Genomic DNA, 20,174 nt, shown 5'->3' with positions numbered 1-20,174 from the left:
GCTATTTACACACATACATACACATGTGCATATACGTGTTTATGTAAAATGAATTATTTGAAGGAGTTTATAATTTCAGAAATATGACCTATGTAAAGAAACTGCTGCTAATTGACTTTATACATGCAGTTCTCATTCTGAGTAATTAATAGTTCTCCTCCACTCTTTTTTTTAGTTATTTCATTTAAATGTAATATATGTACTGGAAAGCACACAAAATTTTAAGGGTAAAATTTTGTGGATGTTGTAAACTTAGGCACATCTATATGATTAACTGTTCAGGGTATGGAACCTTACCAGCACTGCAGAATACTCCTTGCCCTCTTTTGATTGTTACTCTGACCCCCAAGGGTAAATACTCTCCATACTTATCCTATATTTATTGTGGCATATTTTATTTAAAAAATAAAATAATTATTTTTTAATTAAAAAATGTTTTTAAGTTTATTTTTGACTGTATTACTGCACTTTGGCTTTCTCTGCTTGCCGCGAGCAGGGCTACTCCTTGTTATGGTGTGCAGGCATCTGACTGCAGTGGCCTCTCTGGCTGTGGAGCACAGGGTCTAGACATCCAGGCTTTAGTAGTTGTGGCACACTGGCTTAGTTGCTCTGTGTCGTGTGGGATTTTCCTGGACCAGAGAGTCACCCCATGCTCCCTGCATTGGCAGGCAGATTCTTAACCTCTGGAGCATATCTTTTGGCACATTTTAGAACTCATGAATACGTAGGCACACAGTGTGTACTCATTTGTCTGTGACTTTAGTTTACATTATGTTTGTGGTATTCATTCTCCTTTCCTTTCAGTATCCCCTTTTTTGAATATACCATAACTTACTTATCCATTTTACTGATGATGAGTTTTTGGTTAGTTTTTAGTTTTTGGTTATTATGGTAGTGATGCTACCAAAATTGTAGTACATCCCTTCTGATAAACATATGTATTCATTTCTGTTGGGAATTTAAGAGTAGGATCACTTAGGTAAAGTGATTATGTATGTTACCTTTAGTATATATTTCCAGACCATTTTCCCAAGTGTATGTCTGTCAGTAGTGCCGGAGACGTTTAGTTGCTCTTGATCAGGGGTTTGGTCAGTTATGACTTACTGCCTCTTTTTGTACAGCTCATGAGTTGATAATGGGTTTTTCAATACAAATAAGGTTGACATTTTGTGACACATGAAAACTATATGAAATCTAATTTTCATTTTTTATAGATAAAATTTTATTGGAACATAGTCATACTCATTCAGTTATGTCTGTGGCTGCTTTTGTAATTCTGTGGCAGAATTGAATAATTGTGACAAACAAACACACAAAACCTAAAGTATTTTCTTTGTGGCTCTTTATAGAAAAAGTTTGCTGGTCTTGATCTTCAAATTTGGAGAACTAATTAATTTTTTAGTTAACTAAGGAAATTATTTAAAAATAATTTTTCATTGAATTTTTATTATTTCATTTTAGATACTAAGGATGAAAGTGAAACAACGCTGAATCCTGAGGAAGTAGCCTGTTTGGAGGAATATATTCCTACTCGACATACAAGTGTTACTCTCCTCAAATGTACCTTCACAATTTTCATGGCTGAATTCAATTTGCTGGATCATTTGCTACCTGTTATTATGGGGGAAAAGGTATACTTTGTCATTCACTACTTGTTTTCTCATATATACATATTGTTGGTCCTATGATACTGTAAGAGTAAGTTGTGTAAGAGAGTATCTTTTATATAGTTATCCATGATGATGTTAAGCAATGTAACTATGATTGTTAATTCTTAGTAAGATGAGATGGTTAGATAGCATCGGTGACTCAATGGACATGAATTTGAGCAAATGGGCAAGGACAGGGAAGCCTGGTGTGCTGCATTCCATGAGGTCACAAAGAGTCGGACATGACTTAGTGACTGAACAACAACATGTATAATTAGATAGGTTAACATCAAGCCAAAACTCTATGAAGAAATGGTGAAGCACATGGATGTAGATATCAGACCGTGTATAAGCTATGACACCTTTGAGACTTTGCTTTATATCTAATCTCTAACCCTTGTCTTCCTTTTCTGAGAAACAAAAGAAAATTATAAGTTTTCATTTAGGCTGATAGTCATCCAGTAAAGAAGCAAAAAGTCCCAGATAGATTCAGATAGTTAATTACTTAATAGACAGCAAAAGCAAGTCAGTAATTGTGTCAGCTCATCTTTTCCCTTTCGGGACAACCCTGAATCTAGGTTGCCACCTGAGCTCCAGCACACATGGTAGGGTACCTTGATGACAGGGATTTGGTTCCAATTACAGTGTACTCTGAAAGAGTAGATGGAAAACCCCCTGAATGAGGGATGCTAATGAGAAAATTTCCCATAGCAGCATTTATCAAGATGAGAAATTGAGTGAGAAACGATCTTTTAGTAGTTCTATTTTCCCCTGTTTTGATAATATCACAGGATGCTCTGCCATTAGGTCTCTTGTGGTTTAAGCCTTACTTTGTGGTCTGCGTGGATTTTAAGATTGCCAGGGTACTGGCATTTAACATTTCCCCCAAAGTACCTAGCTCCTAGAATGATTTAGAATATTCAATGAGATAATGTGTCTAAACTATTTTGCACATATTAGGAACCCAGTGAATATGTTTGTTAACACTTATTAGATGATTAATATTTTAGGTCCATAACCAATGTATTGCTTTCTGAATCGGCTATATACATATAAGGTATTATGTGTTATTTTTAATTTAGTACTTTGGGGGATATATTTCTTTTCATGGTGACACAATGATTATATAAATAAACATTGTCCACACTTTAAATAAGAGCTTGTGGGGGTATGACAAAGAATTAAGATGCATTAATTTCATTTTGTGTATTTGTTCTCTGTCAGCCACTGGTAATTTATTCATTGTGTTGCTGGGTAAAGAGATCATCTGGTAAAATTTTAAAGGAGAAAAATTAAAATATGATAGTATAGACTTGGATTTTAAAGTAACCGTGATTAATAAGTTGAAGAAAGAAACAAAAAAGTAGAAGCGTTCATAAGATTTCACTGCATTAAAAAAAGAACAAAATGAAATTCTGGAACTGAAAACAGTAACATAAGCTAGAAAAAAGAGGATAAAAAAAGATACACTATTTAATTGCCAATCAGAGGAAGGATAGAATGGCTATTTTAGAATCAGAAAATGTAGAGCTTAAGACAAGAGTTATGAGTAGAAATAAAAATAGTCATTCCATATGATATGTGTTGACTCAAAGAGTGAACATTAGATAATTATCAGACGATATGTTGAATGAAAGAAGCAGACATATGTATATACTTATGTGTGATTTTGTTCAAGTGAAGTTGACTAACAGACAGAACTAATCTGTGATGATCAAGGTGAGAACATTGGCTGTCCCTGGTGGGGCCCTACTAGTGTGCTTGAAATGTGTGGTGATTACATACATGGAAATTTGTTGAGCTGTATGTTTAAGATTTGTATGCTTTACTGTATATTATATCTTCACTTCTGAAGTGAAGTAGCTCAGCCGTGTCCACTTTTTTGTGACCCCATGGACTGTAGCCTGCCGGGCTCCTCCATCCATGGGATTCTCCAGGCAAGAATAGCGGAGTGGGCTGCCATTTCCTTCTCCAAGGGATCTTCCTGACCCAGGGATCAAACCCAGGTCTCCGACATTGCAGGCAGACTCCTTACTGTCTGAGCCACCAGGGGCTCCTGTATTTTCATAATCCAAAATAAAGTCCTTTAATATAGTAATTGCTCAATAAATGATGGTTTACAAATTATTTGTGAGTCAGAAAAGAAGAATTGTATGTCCAGCTTAGTTTTAGGCACAGTGTTCCTCAATAATGGCACTGTTGACCTTTTGGGCTAGAGAAGTGTCACGTAGCACTTACTGTCTTTAGCCAATGCCTGCTAAATGCCAGTATGGTTTCCCTATTTTTGTGATGATGAAAGACAGACAAAACAATTAAATTGCCCTTCCCACATATTTTCACATACCTTCGGCTGGAGGGTCATACTGTTCCTCATTGAGAGTTACAGGTATGGAAATAAGTTCAAGGACCATAGTTGATGGCTTGCTAATGAATTTCATACCCTGGATGTGTGGAAATTTATTGCATTTACTCTGAGGCTTAGAAAAATTCTGTTAACACTAAAAATACAAAGCCTACGTTGAGATTCTTAGGACTTTATGAGCCTTTAGCATGTTTGTTATTTGTTATTAGTAGATATAATATGGATCAGAAATTTTTCTGTCCTACAAACTTTGCTTATTGTCAGTGTCTTTCAGATTGTCTAGAGTAGTCCACTTAGTCCTTTAGTCAGCTAAATGTGAATAAAAGAAAGAAGATAAAGGCTTTGCAATATCTGGGATTTGGGGGGAAATTATCAAGTTAAGAGAATACTTTCAATGTACTGAGGCATGTAGTTAGAATATTCTAGTTGACTGAAAAAACAAAAAGCTCTAGCTAAAAGGGCATTGATAATTTTGCAGTAAATAGGCCTTCTTTGAAATCTTTTTTCTTTTTCTTAATTAAATATTGGCACGACTTGAGTACTTAAAAATAGAAGGTGTTTCTGTTCGGTTATGGTAAGAGAGTCCCATAGGAAAGCATCATTTCTAGGATAATTTGATGTCACTGCATTATTTGTCACTCTGAAGTGTCTCTAGAGGCCATGGCATACCAGTTATTTCTCCAGAAGTATAAAGTGATCATTATTATTTTCCAGAATTCAAGTAACTTCATGAATACTACAAACTTCCAGTCTCTCCGGCCTTTGCCTTGTGTTCAGATACTAGTGGATAAAATTAATCTGGAACATTCTGTGCCGATGTATGCTGAACAGTTGGTGCATGTGGTCAGCAGCCTTACTCAGCCTTCTGATAATCTGCTTCATTATTGCTATGCACATTGCTACCTTAAGGTATGAAAAGTGAATTTTCCTGTGTGTTAGTATATGGTTGGCTTTGGGAGAATCAAATACATCTTTTTTTTTTTCTGGAGTTGTAGTTTTATAGAATTAGTACCCCATTAGATGAGATTTAAATAAAATATATATATAGTCATTATTCAGTATAATATAAAAATAAAGATGTCCCTGTATTAAAATTTCTTCAATTATTTGGTGTTAATAGCTTGGTATTTATAAGATAACGGCAATTAAAACTTTTGAAGATTTTATGTATCGTTGATTTTAAGCAATGAGAAATTTTAAAACTAAGGATGTTTTAAAAAATTCATAATTTCTTTCAAGGGAATATTTATGTGAGACAGTGTTTTGCAAAGTGGGCATAACATGTTTGTTTTTAGTCATTTTCCTCTTATTGAATCCATCTTAATTTCTTAATGCAAAGGAAAAGTTTATTACTTTAAGTTGTGAAAGTCGATCAGTCGTGTCTGCCTCTTTGTGACCCCATGGACTCTCCAGGCCAGAATACAGGAGTGGGCAGCCATTTCCTTCTCCAGGGGATCTTCCCAAGCCAGGGATTAAACCCAGGTCTCCCACATTTCAGGTGGATTGTTTACCAGCTAAGCCACCAGGGAAGCCCAAGAATACTTGAGTGGGTAGCCTATCCTTTCTCCAGCGGATCTTCCTGACCCAGGAATTGAACTGGGGTCTCCTGCATTGCAGGTGGATTCTTTACCGGCTGAGCTACCAGGGAAGCCCCTTAGATCAAGTTATGTAAAGTTAATTGTTGGAGACTTTGTTGAGCTCTTCCATCGCTCTCTCTCTCTTATTTTTAAATAAATAAGTAATACATTCCAGTATCAGTCAGTCAGTTCAGTTGCTCAGTCGTGTCCAACTCTTTGCAACCCCATGAACCACAGCATGCCAGGCCTCCCTGTCTATCACCAACTCCCAGAGTTTACCCAAACTCATGTCCATCGAGTTGGTGATACCATTTAACCATCTCATCCTCTTTCGTCCCCTTCTCTTCCTGGCTTCAATCTTTCCCAACATCAGGGTCTTTTCAAATGAGTCAGCTCTTTGCATCAGGTGTCCAAAATATTGGAGTTTTAGCTTCAGTATCAGTCCTTCCAATGAACACCCAGGACTGACCTCTTTTAGGATGGACTGGTTGGATCTCCTTGCAGTCCAAGGGACTCTCGAGTCTTCTCCAACACCACAGTTCAAAAGCATCAATTCTTTGGCACTCAGCTTTCTTTATAGTCCAACTCTCCCATCCATACATGACTACTGGAAAAACCATAGTCTTGACTAGATAGACCTTAGTCGGCAAAGTAATATCTCTGCTTTTTAATATGCTGTTTAGGTTGGTCATAACTTTCCTTCCAAGGAGTACGCCTTTTAATTTCATGGCTGCAGTCACCATCTGCAGTGATTTTGGAGCCCAGAAAAATAAAGTCAGCCAGTTTCCACTGTTTCCCCATCTATTTGCCATGAAGTGATGGGACTGGATGCCTTGATCTTAGTTTTCTGAATGTTGCGCTTTAAGCCAACTTTTTCACTCTCCTCTTTCTTTCATCAAGAGGCTTTTTAGTTCCTCTTCACTTTCTGCCATAAGGGTGGTGTCATCTGCATATCTGAGGTTATTGATAATTCTCCTGGGAATCTTGATTCCAGCTTGTGCTTCATCCAACCCAACATTTCTCATGATGTACTCTGCATATAAGTTAAATAAGCAGGGTGACAGTATATAGCTTTGACGTATTCCTTTTCCTATTTGGAACCAGTCCATTCTAACTGTTGCTTCTTGACCTGCATACAGATTTCTCAAGAGGCAGGTCAGGTGGTCTGGTATTCCCATCTCTTTCAGAATTTTCCACAATTTTTTGTGATCCACACAGTCAAAGGCTTTGGCATAGTCAATAAAGCATAAATAGATGTTTTTCTGGAACTCTCTTGCTTTTTCGATGATCCAGCAGATGTTGACAATTTGATCTCTGGTTCCTTTGCTGTTTCTAAAACCAGCTTGAACATCTGGAAGTTCACAGTTCATGTATTACTGAAGCCTGGCTTTTGAGAATTTTGAGCATTACTTTCATCGCTGTGGCCACTGCTGAGTTTTCCAAATTTGCTGACATATTGAGTGCAGCACTTTCACAGCATAGGTACTTACAAATAGGTAAACTCAGATTTTGAGTAATAAGTATTTTTACTAAGCAAACAGATATATGTAATGTAAGTAGAGAGTGTATATACTTAATTCTGTTTTATGGGCTAAAGGAAACTATGCCAAGCTGAATTCAAGAATAAGTACTAATGTAAAGTATGAAAATTAGAGGACTGCAAAAATGGACTTTTGACTTTATTGGTTCATGCTTGATAGTTTTGATGTTTTAAAGTTCTTAAATATGTGTCTGTATAAAGAGAAACCAATTGAAAGATATTAGTTTTATATCACCTACAGGCATATTTAAATTTAAGACATCAAAATTTGACTGTTTTCAAACCATGCATAATGGGAAAACACATTTTTTAGATATCTATGCAAAGCTGATTTTTAAGATGCTGGAGAAGGAAATTCTACTCCCTTGATGGAGGAGTTGACAGTATTATGTTTCAAAGAGGTGTAGACACAGGATAGTATGATTCTTTAGGTGCCATTGTTTTAATGATCTATTACAAGTGTTTTATGTCATATGGAGAGTGAAAGTTATATACATAGAGAATATATTACACTTGTACTTTTTTATTTATTCCCAAAATTAATACACTGAGGTGTATTGGCACAACTTGAATATCAGATTATATTTTTAAGAGTATCTGCCCTGTTTTATCAAAGCAAGTCTAATTTTGGGCAGTTCTTTCCAAGGTATTATACTTACATGGGATCATTCATTTGGTAAATGCTGAGTTTTTTCTGTTTTGCAGATACTTAGCATTAAAAATGAGTTAGGCATGCCCCATCCTTGAGGAAAATCATTACCAAAGCTATTGGTCACCAATATGATTGTCATTCATGCTGACATAAAAGTTATTGGTAATATATTAAATGCTCACTTGAACTTCCAGAGAACTGTAAAAGTTAAAGTGTAGTCCAGATAACATTATGTTTTGGGAAAAGGTCTTCACTCCCTTTTTATCTAGTTGTCGTTTATATTTTAGTCAGACTCCAGCTGTAATGGAAAAGTTAAATGTCCCAGGAAGTTAGTGTTGGGCATAGTATATGTAGAAAAACTTTTCACTGATGTTAAGAATTTTGAATACTCTAAAAAATAAAGCCTTGAATCTTAATAATTTGATTGCATTTAAAAAAATTTAATTGCATTTCTAATGCTTCTTCAGTGAACTAGTACATTTTAAAACTTTAAGGATTTGGTAAAGGCTTTTAGTTTTGTGACTATTTGGAACTGGCTAAAAATACCAATTTGTTATAAAGTTTATAGCAGTTCATGTTACTTTGGGATGATTACTATAAGCTTTGAAGACGTTTTCAAAGTTTAATTTCACTATTACAGTCTTAAAAAACTATAGTGAAGGATTTAAATGTCTATTTCATGTGTTTGGGATTTTAAACTCTAATTTTCAATTAAATACTCATGCTTAAGTTTTAATGTGTATATGTAAATGTGAATGTATTGACTATGTGACAGGATAGTAGATTCTTCCCCCTTCATGTAATGACATATATTAATTGAGAGAGTTCGCATGGAAGGAAACATACAGATGGAACTTTCATATATCTTAACAAGTCCTCTTTATTTAGCAAGTCCTCTTTATTTAAATGCTAAACCCATCTTTGAATATGTGTGGAATCAAGTAGCTAAGACCTTGCAAGGCATCTGAGGTTTGAAGCATATAAAAAATACATTAGTTAAAGCATTCTGTAAATTATAGAAAAATAGATAAATTTAAGGCCTTGTCACATAGGGTGGCAAAGAGTCGGACATAACTGAGTGACTAACACAGTGACTGATTTGAGGCCTTGTTACTCATAAGGATCAGCTATGGCAAATGCTTCAGAGATCAAGAAGGTTCTAGTAGGATTAAACCCCTTTGACTTTCTTGAATTTGTGAATATTTAACATCAATTAAAGAGCTCTCCCTGGAGAGTTCAAGGAATTGTGCTTTCATATATGGCTGGTGGATGTGGTATCATTTGGATTTTGAAGGATTTCATAAATTTGAAAACACAAACATTCCAGTTTTCAACATATATACTGTAGTAGAGGCCAGCTTTTCTTTGAAGGTTCAGATACTATTTTAGGCTTTGTGGGCTATGAGGCAAAATTTAGGATACCAAATAGGTACGTAAATAATAAGAGAACAAATTTCCATGCATTTGAGTTGACAGAATTAAAAATGCAGGATAGGACTCTATTTTTGTAATATAATTTTACTAATGAGGAGAATGAAATTCTTTTTTTTTGGGATAGTTCAGTCACTGAGTCGTGTCCGATTCTTTGTGACACAATGAACCACAGCATGCCAGGCCTCCCTGTCCATCACCAACTCCTGGAGTCCACCCAAACCCATAGCATTTACCCAACTGCAGTTTAAACTAACTTAGTGTTCCCAATCATCAAATCAGTTGTAAATGTACACGTATAAAACTTATTCTTAGTTTGTAGGTAGTACAAAAACAGTGCTTGGAATTTGACTTGTGTGCTGTAGTTAGTTGACCCTTGTCTTAGAGAAATTTTTGCATATACAGATATGTACAACTTGAGGTCTATAAATGCCCACATGAATAGTCCTCTGTAGCATAATTTTTGGTGGGAATATCAGGAAGCATAATAGTATGTATAATGTGATGCCATTTATGTAAATTAAGAAGATAAAATAGTGCTAAAGATTGTTCAGATATCAGTTCAGTTCAGTTCAGTTGCTCAGTCATGTCCGACTCTTTGCGACCCCATGAATCGCAGCACGCCAGGCCTCCCTGTCCATCACCAACTCCCGGAGTTCACTCAGATTCACGTCCATCGAGTCAGTGATGCCATCCAGCCATCTCATCCTCTGTCGTCCCCTTCTCCTCCTGCCCCCAATCCCTCCCAGCATCAGTCTTTTCCAATGAGTCAAATCTTCGCATGAGGTGGCCAAAGTACTGGAGTTTCAGCTTTAGCATCATTCCTTCCAAAGAAATCAAGGGTTTATAAATGTGTAATAAAAGAACGGAATGCATTCTGAACTCCTGAAAGATCGAGGCATGATGGGGGATGGGGTTCATTGAGACTAGTGTGAGGGTTTACCTTTATTGAGGTAACATGAATACCATAAAGTCACCTTTTTGAAAGAATAGAAATCAGTGATTTTAGTCTTTTCACAGAGTTAAAGCAGCCATCACCATTATCTAGTTCCAGAACATTTTCGTCACCCCCCAAAAAGAAAGCATTAGTATTTCCTTTCCATTTACTCCTCATACTTCTATAAACACTGATCTACTCTCTGTATGTATTTGCCTAGTCTGGATATTTTATGGGAATCATACCACCTACACTCTTTGGTGGTTGACTTCTTTTCACTTAGCGTAATGTTTTTCAGAGTTCATCCATGTTGTCTCATGTATCAGTACTTTATTCCATTTTTATGAGAGAATAATACATTGTGTGGATATGTGCTCTATTTTTTTATGCATTTATCTGATTGGTGGACACTGTTATTTCCAATATTTAGCTGTTCTGAATAAGATAGCTATGAACATTTCTGTGTAGTTTTTGTGTAAACACAAGTTGCATTACTCTTGGGTATATACCTTGGTGTGCAGCTGTCTGTTCTTTAACATTTTTAGGAGCTGCCAAACTTTTTTTTCAAAGGGATTCTTGCATTGTTTTACTGTCCCAGTAGTAGTGGCTTAGGGTTCTTCTCCACATCCTCACTGACACTTGTTGCTGTCTTTTTGATTTTAATCATCTTAATGATTGTGATCTGGTGTCTTCATGTGGTTTTGATACATTTCCTTAGTGACTAATGATGTTGAGTTTTCTTTTCATGTGGTTCTTGGACATTTGTTTATATTCTTTGGAAAATATTAAAATCTTGCCCTTATGTATTCTGAAGGCTTTTATTTCATTAATGCTATAGGTGACAGCATGACAATATTCATTTAACAAATCTGGGTGATGAAAAAATTTATTACTTATTGTTTCCTAACTTAAATTTTGTTGGAAAAAAATTAGAAAATACTTGGTTTTTCTGCATAAGGTGTCAGTTTCAGTCCAAAGTTTGTTTTTGTTTCAGTGAATACCTGACTAGAAACTAGATTTAGAGGGCTTAAGGAATGAGTAAGCAATGAAAAAAATGTAGCATTTTACAGCCTACATTTTAAAGATTTTTGCTGATGCCAAATGAGAAATGGAATTTCACTAATGGTTGGAGGGGAGAGGTAGTGGTAAGATTGTTTTTTTCCTTTAAGAGTAAGTGGAGAATCAACCATATATTTTTGGATAGGGGAAGGAAGTGGTAGGGTGAGGAAGTAAAGCAGTGAAATTGTGAGCTAAAAGATGAGCTAAATCAAATGAACCATCGTATTGCTCTTCCAGCATTCTGTAGAAGCCCTTTGTGCTTTTTAGACTTCATTTTCCCCTTACTTAAGAAGAGGTGATTTAGTTCAATTGTTCTCTAATAGAATTTTTTAAGAGATGGCAGTACATGTTTAACTTTTCATTTAACGTGATATATGTCATCTTTCTCAAGTTGATATTTCCTTCAGCTGAGACTTCTATTAGTAGTTGCACTTAATTGTTTCATACATTCTTTTTGCCTCAGACTATTGGTTTGCAGTGTTAAGTACTTTTATTGTATTTCTAAATTTATGAGCAGTCCTGATGAAAACAACCTCAGTTCATACAGTGCTGATTTCCCTTTTCTGGATAAAGTATTTGTAATCTTGACCAAGTGTTGTTGAGAGGTTATTTGGTTATATAGGTATTGCAAATCTTCGCATCTTTTTGCTATTATTTAAAAGAGTTGAAAATTGGTTATTTTGAAATAATTATTTTTGATGTGGTAGATAGGCCCTTTTCCACTGTAGTTTATACTTGAATGTTACCTGGAGTCCTCTCTGGGTAGTTTGTAAATTTAGTAAAAGTTTAAAAAAATTATTGAATAATATGCAGGACTTTCTCCAAAGTCCTTTGCAGTTCTGAAAACAACCAGCAGGGGATCTCCTCAACACCCAGTTTCCATCTGAATACATTAATGATAGCATCTGTGATTATACTGTTGGGACATTTATAGACTATTAGAAAGTAGCTTGAGAGAGTTCTTAGTTGAACACAAGTTTGACAAAGTTTTACCCTGATTTGTACTTTAGAAATATTTGGAAGTTGGGCATTGTTTTAGTAATCATACTTTGTATCAAGTAGTATTGATAATTATAAGTTTCAGAAACCTTTAAATACTGGGTCTTTCAGAGGAAATGTGAAATTCTGAAACTGTACAGTTCCCAGAAGTTCTTTGCATGTAGTGTTGCTTAGAGCAAGTCTTCAAAGAATGTAAGTGTGGAATGACTTAATTTTTAAAGTTGACCAGTTAAATATTAGAAACATGCTTTTTTCTTCTCAGTACTTTCTTATATCTTGGTTAGTAGTGGGATTTATAGGAATCAATAGGTATATCACTTTCATTTTTCTTGATAGCAATTAAGTAGGTCTTTTGAAATTGTTTGAAAATGCGAAATTCTGATGCCTGTTTTCCAGAAAATTACTTTGTTTATTGCTAACTGACTTTACAGGAAAAGATTTGACATTGTCAACTTGATAAATGATAGCACAATAGCTTTTTGAGACTGTTTGAAAGTAGTTTAATACTGCTTTCTAAGAAATTGATTATTAGTTTATATTGAAAATTGGTTATTGAGGTATTTTAAATATGTTTTTCTGTAGATTTTAGGAGCCAATATTAATCCTAGAGGTAAGAAAGTTAGTGCTTTATAAACTGAAGGAATAAAAAATAATTATGAAAGATAAACTTTGGGCTTAAACTGCTTTTGCATGTTGTTCAAAATAGTAACTTCATTTTGTATCTCTGTGTGTTTCCAGTTTGAAACATTTACTTTATTGAAAATAGTGGAAGAAGAAATATCATATTCAGTTCTCTGCAGTGTTTCATGTAAAATGTGATATTACATGGATTCTTCCTATTAAGGCAATGTAGTGTTCAGGAATTTTAGGGAGTGTGATCTACTTGTTTTAAGTATAAACATATAAAAAGTAATTCATGCCATTTACCAAATTTCCTGAGGTGAAAAACCTCTTCCCTATCCTTTTCACAAAAGAAAGGGAAAAGATGTAACATTTTTTAGGATATATTTGGATATCCCTTTTGTGTGTGCATACTGTAAGTTGAAGGCAGAATACTTTTAAGATTGTTTTTGTTGTAGTTAATGTTCTTTGAGGCATAAAATGATATAACAGTAATTTATTAATGTTAATATCTGTGATGTGTACAATGTAATCAGTTGTCTTAACAGAATACATACATTTTAGCAGACTGTAAAATGCTAAGTGAGAATTATGTATAGAGATAAAATATGAAACTTAAAATTGATCAAAAGAACAGTAATCTCTCAGGGATATGAAAGAAATACTTTATATTTAAATTTATTAATTCTGATTTAGTTAATGTCAAAGTGAGTAAAAGAAAATGTTGATGTTTGGGAAGTGCAAAAAGACATTGGAACATATTTAGTGTGCAGCTGTTGTAGAGCAAATTGAAACTGACGTATTTCATCCTGTGCTTATTAAAACTTTGTCTCTGTGAACATTTGGGTCTTTTCTTTTTGTTGCAGATATTTGGTTTCCAGGCAGGACTGACGTCTTTGGATTGTAGGGGATCTTACTGCTTACCTGTACCAATTGTTCCCTCTTTCAGCACTGCTCTTTATGGTAAACTTCTGAAACTACCCACATGCTGGTAAGTATTATGTTAAAGTGTAGTTTATGATAATTTTCAGTTACCTTAGAAGGGGAAAAAAACAATCATATCTGTCTTATGTCAATGTATTAGCTTTATATAAAACTTGAGAAAAATATGTGAAGTTAATACTTCATTTTTTTTTAAACTTTGATGTTAGAAATCTCTTTTAAATATCTGAAATCAATTAGTTTATAGTACTTGTGGTAGAGATAACTGTTGTTGGGGTAATAACTATCAATCCATGTTGCAGCTATAGTAAAATGTTGCTGTTTCACATTGTATAGGAACTGCAAGGGCAAGTTTTTTTTTTTTTAAATGAGAGAATACAAAATTTTTTTTTAAATTGCAAATTAATAACAAGACCAAGGTATTTCAACTAAATACCAATTTCATGTATATTCCTAACCCCTGAGAAAAGTGATTATGTCATTTATTCTTATGACATAAATCTAGTATTTTTGATGTGTCTGTGTACAGTCACTGCATTTGGGCAGAAACTGATTTTAGCCCTTACTTTCATTTAGTACTGGATTCCTTTATTTGGAGGTCGCTCTTCCTGAATTAAAAGAGATTTATAGAAAGAGAGTCAGTAGTTACTAATCATACCTTTTTTCCTTCAATCGGAAACAGTGCTTTTAATGTTAAAGAAATGATTGTTTAACTGTATGAAATAAGATGAAAATATATGAAATTATATACTAGTGAAATACTTCTATATTTTAAAATATGAATTACTTCAATTATTTGAAATACATCTTTGCTTTTTTATCCTAATTAGCAAGCTTATTATTGTAGGATTTTATTTTCATTAGTTATTTATGAAAAGCAACATACCTTTCAAAAAATAGATTTGACTTCTTTAAAGTACTTGATTTGTTAAAGATATATTTCCTTGAATAATATATAACTTTTAAAATGAAATTTGTAAAGTAAATGATTACATTTTCAAAGGAATTTGCCTATTGATTCAGAAAATTGAAAAGATACAGAACGTAAAGTAAACAGTCTTGGAGCCAGTTTTTCTATAAATTAAATCAGTTAAATGATTTTATTCTTAAGTTTAATTTTATCCTTAGGCCTCATATGGCATATTATGCCTCGTCCATATGCCTCATATGGCACTTATTATATTGTGAGAGATTGCACTTTTCAACTTTGTATTGGTGTTTATATGTTGCATGTGAGCCAAGAATTATATATTCTGATCTATTACAAAATACCATGGGATATGTCCCAGTTGATATTAACTTTAATAGATTCTTGTATCTACTGATTTATTATTCATGACACTAAAATTTTATTAGATACAGTGCTGTATTTACTGTAGAAAATACTTGTTTTTAAAAATAAAGCAGCCAAAATTTCCAAAGTGAGTTATAGACTTTGTATGAAAAAAGATGAATATTTAAATAGGTAACGCTTATTTTAAGGATGTGTGCTGATTTTAAGGATTTTACTCTGAATATTGCCAAATTTGGTTTAAGATATATCTGCTGACATCTGAATGAAAATATTCCAATTAAATACTAAAAGCATGAGATCACAGAATGCTAATATTTATTTGGATGTGATTTGCTTTTGTGCAGTTAAGACCACTTCTCTGTTATTTCACTGGTATTTTTTGCTATGCTTTACAAAAGTATGTTGTTTTGAAATAGTTTCTTCAAGTTGTTTTCCTTAGCAAATACAAAATAAACTATAATTTTTAGCAGCTGTAAATGGAAAGTAATCAATACAAAAGTCAGAGAGATATATCTTAGGTAAATAAAGCATATAAAGTACCAGATAAAATATATCATATAATACTTCTGTGGAATAGAAATCATAGGAGAACTGAGAATTTCATTTAATGGTTGCAGGGAGTGAGGATTATGTCAAGTCTGTCCCCATTCACAGTCTCTCCCTTCCTCAGATAATACAAGCTGTTTGGTTTTTTAAAATTCACATTCCAGAATTTCTTAAGGCATATTTATCATGCTCTATTTGTATTTCATGCAATAATGAGAAGAGCATATTCACTACAGACCATAGCTTTTGAAACAAAGGCATTTTATAGTACACTGAAAAATTTTTACTTGGTATGTTATTAATGTAAATCTAGATTTTATTTAAGTCAGCAAAATAGTTTATACTTTTAAAAATATTTCTAAATTGGGATGTTAATTTTATATGAATCTTGAAACTAATAATATTTAATCAGGTCTGGTAATTTTAAAAATATGTGAATTATAAGTAACATTGAAAAAAGGTTATCTTCCATTTAAATATTCATGGTAAAATATTTTAATCTCAGTGAGCAAGCTATTACAAAACTTTAGTTTGTTAGATATTTTTTTCCCAAGATATTTTGGTTATATTGTATCTTTCATTCTATATTATGTAGTTTTCAAACATATAAAAATAAGCTTTTCAGAAAAGCTTTTTTATTATTTAGTATCAGGTAAACTTTAGTTGTTTTAGTTTCTTGGAACAGGATTGAAATGTGTAGGATGTAGTGACAAAAACAGTGACCAATAATATTTAATGGGATAAATTTTGAGCAGTTAATTTAAATTTTCACTTGACTCTTTTCAGTTATGAGTTTTTTAAAAAAGGGCAGTAAGCGATTGATTAAAGGGCAATAAAGTATGAGCATTGTTATTGCTAGCAGAATTAAGCATTGGTCTACTGTTCATAGTTATTTTTAAAATTTCTACAGTGATGACGATTTTAGGCTTTTAGATGTATTCTTAGCATTGCCATTTTTCTCAAAACAGAGAAATGATATATATTTCAACTCTTTTAAATGTTTTGACTGAAATATTAATATCTTATAGAAAAGTACATATATTACGGTGTTTCATAACTGAAGTGAGTGCTTGGTAACCAGCTCAAGAAACAAAATATCAGCATCCCGAAAGCCTCTCTCTTCCATCTTCCTCCAGTATTAGCCATTATTCTGATTTCTAATAGCGTATATTCTTGGATTTAATGTAAATGGAATCATACTTAAATTTGTGAGGTTCATCTATCCTGTGTAATGTGACTTCAGACTATTGGCTTTTGTCAGTATACAGTGTTACATTACATGAACACTGACAATCTACACATTCTTGATCTGCAGTTTTAATTTAAAAATAAGTACTTAAAGTTTGTGTCAATTTCTTTTTTATTCCTTTGCCATTTTTTCCTTTCCTTTAAGATGTTTCAGTTGTGTTAAGGGACATTTGATGACATTAAGTATTTTTCTGTGTTTTGATAGTCAGTGTGCTAAGTGTTAGGATTGAGGAAATAGTAAATTATAATATAGTGAAGTTGAAAGATATCTCCTCACCATAAAAACTTAAAATCTAGTAGGGAAGGACACTAGACATATGTGAAAACAGTTGTCATTAAATTGCAAAATTGAGGCTTAAGCAGAATGTCTTGTTTAAAGAAATGAGAGAATTTCTCTAAGACCTCAGGAATAACTTCAGAGAAGAGACATTAGAATTGGGCTTTAATGGCTGAACCAGTCAGATATCCAATTCTTGAAAGGCTAGTTAGGGTGTAGAGGCTTTTAGGTGACAACATTGTCAAACAGTAAGGGTTATTAGTTCATTAAATATGTGAATGAATACAGTGGGGGACGAATTTGGAAAGTTACTTCAGGCTTGTACACAAGTGAGGATGTCTACGTTTTCCATATGAACACTTAAAAATAGTTATAGAGCTAATCAAATGTTCATTAGTCCTATTTCTTTATGATCCAGCTTATTAAACTGCAACCATAATACAGTTTTGAGTTCAGTTTCTCCTATAATTGTGGGTTCAAAAATGTGATCTTACTCATAAATAAATTTGTAAGTTCAGTGAAAAATTGGAATGGCTTAGAAAGTCATGGAGAAGGTAACTTTTAAGCAGGTTATTAAAGAATGGGTAGGAGTTGAAAGAGAATACTGTACTTTTTTATAGAGTGTTAGGTTATTAGTTTAATAACGCTTTCCTAACAACCTGTGAGATTGATGTTCCCTCTTATAAAACTAAAGCTCAGAGAGGTTACATAACTTGTCCAAAGTCACACAGTTCCTAGACAAGGATTCTCACGGAGGGTTATTTAATTCCAAAGTCCTTGATCCCTACCTTACCTGAAAGGAATGAAGGTTTACATTATCTTTTGTTAATTATCTTGCCTTATAGTTAATACAGATTTCCACATGTAGAGAGGCTAGTTATGATAGTATAGCTAATATGAATTTTCCTGGTAGCAATTAATGATAAATAGATATTATTGTGCTGCTAATCTCAGAGAATTGGAGTTATTAGGGTTAGGTGACATATTAGGTATTACGTCAATTTCTGAGTCATATTTATGGCATAGCTTTGATTTATGGTCATCTATGATTGAACATTTATGCACAGGGAGTTAGCTACTTTCTGAGGCAGCCATAGTCATTGTTGGGCAGCTCTAAAGCTCTTTCTTATATTGAATTGAAATCTGTTTTCTTGTTTCTTCTTTCTTCATAATTATTGCTTGCTGATTTATATCATGAGCCATTTTCATACTCGTAGTAATGGGGGAAAATACATATTTCTTTACAAGTTTAGGGATTCCTCTAATTATCCATTCTTAGTCCAATGCCAAAGGTATCATGTTTTTGGCTAGTGAAGTTGTTGAGCAGTTTATTTGTGGGAGGAAGATACTTATGTGGAATCTGTGTTTAAGTTCAGTGTTAAATAGAAAATACAGGATTTGGTGCTAGCAGGTTCATGGTATCGATGAGGAGAGGTGGGGCAGATAACTGATCATTTGCTTCCCTGAAATAGAAACTGAAGCAGCCATTTTTCTGCCGTATGAATTAGTGCTTTTAGCTCTAATGGAAGCTGGGCCCTTCAAGTATAACAAAAATGCCTGTTACACTTATTAGTAAACAGAGTAAGTAACCCATCCCACAGGGCTAAAAACAGTGTTTGCTCAACTACCCAGTTTGAGGCCACAGAAGACATAAGAGTTGGGTGTTTTTAATGTTACTCTAGATAGATCTTTTTTGTTCCTTTGTTTCCAAAGCTGTATTTTTTATAAGCTATCTGCTTTTGTGATTAACATTGTCTGTGACAGAATGTAAGATGTAACTGGTAAGATGTAACTGAGATGTTAACTCTCTTATTTCCATTTGAGTGGCAACAGCCTGATTTTCAGCTTTGGTTCTTCTGGTGTCTGGAATATTCTTTCATGAAACGTTTCTAACTGAAAAGAAATACCAGTACCATCTACTACAGCCTTCTTATTTCAAAGATGAAAAACTGAATCCCAGCGAGGTCAAATTACTTAGTTATGAGCACACAGTTAATATCAGTACCTGAACTTGATTTTCATTTTCTTGATTCAGAGTTCTTTCAAGTGTATCACAACACCTTAAAAATTACTATTGTTTTAATTTCTATCATGGTGAAGTATACCTAACATAGAGTTTATCATTTTATCCATTTGTAAGTGTGCAGTTCTGTGGCATTAACTACATTCATATCATTGTGCTGCTGTTAACCACCATTCATATTACCACTCTCCACAAATGTTATATTCTGTACCCATTAAAACAGTAACTTCCGTTACTCCTTTCAGCTCCTGGTAACTACTATTTTACTTTCTGTCCCTATGAATTTGACTATTTTAGATACCATATGTAAATGGAATTATTGAATATTTGTCCTTCTGTATTTGACATACTTCATTTAGCATAAAGTTTTCAAGGTTCATCCATGCCGTAGCCTATATTTCTTCCCCTCCTCTCTTCCTCTCTCCTTTCCTTCCTTCTTTTCCTTCTTTTTCATTCCGTTTTTTCCCTCATAGTTCAGTTAAAGAATCCACCTGCAATGCAGGAGACTGTGGTTCAATTCCTGGGTGGGGAAGATCCTCTGGAGAAGGAAATGGCTACTAACTCCAGTATTCTTGCCTGGAGAATCCTATGGATAGAGGAGCGTGGCAGGCCATAATCCATGGAGTCGCAAGAGTCGGACACGACTTAGTGACTAAAAGAGAGGGAGAGAGCGAGAGAGAGAGAGAGAAGGCATTTCATTGTATGTAAATGTCAGATTTTGTTTATCTATTCATGCATCAGTGGATATTTGGGTAATTTCTACAGTTTAGCTATTGTGAATAATGCTACTATGAACATGAGTGTGCAAATTATCTGTTTGAGTCCATTCTTCCAGTTCTTTTGGGTATATACATAGGAGTAGAATTGTTGAATCATATGATAATTCTATGTTTAATTTTTTGAGAAATTGGTATTCAGTGACTGCACCATCATATTCTCACTAGCAATGCACAAGGTTCCAGTTTCTCTATCATTACCAACTCTTGTTTTCCATTTTTTTATAATAGCCATCATATT

At 33.9% G+C, this 20,174-nt stretch overlaps 1 protein-coding gene across 2 annotated transcripts in view; it reads left to right on the top strand.

Annotated features, from left to right (window-relative positions):
• The window catches only part of VPS13B (vacuolar protein sorting 13 homolog B), a 779,806-nt gene that overhangs the window by 90,593 nt on the left and 669,039 nt on the right, over window positions 1-20,174 (top strand). For both annotated transcript variants that reach the window (XM_068984062.1, XM_068984063.1), the window contains exons 13-15: window positions 1,462-1,631; window positions 4,726-4,920; window positions 13,694-13,818. In XM_068984062.1, the coding sequence (XP_068840163.1) occupies window positions 1,462-1,631; window positions 4,726-4,920; window positions 13,694-13,818 (490 nt within the window). The remainder of the gene's footprint in view (window positions 1-1,461; window positions 1,632-4,725; window positions 4,921-13,693; window positions 13,819-20,174) is intronic.

This window comes from Capricornis sumatraensis, chromosome 11 (genome assembly GCF_032405125.1).
Source record: "Capricornis sumatraensis isolate serow.1 chromosome 11, serow.2, whole genome shotgun sequence".
NCBI classification, from domain to species: domain Eukaryota; kingdom Metazoa; phylum Chordata; class Mammalia; order Artiodactyla; family Bovidae; genus Capricornis; species Capricornis sumatraensis.
The sequence above is the reverse complement of the archived record's forward strand: the minus strand, read 5'-3'. Positions and strand labels throughout refer to the sequence as shown.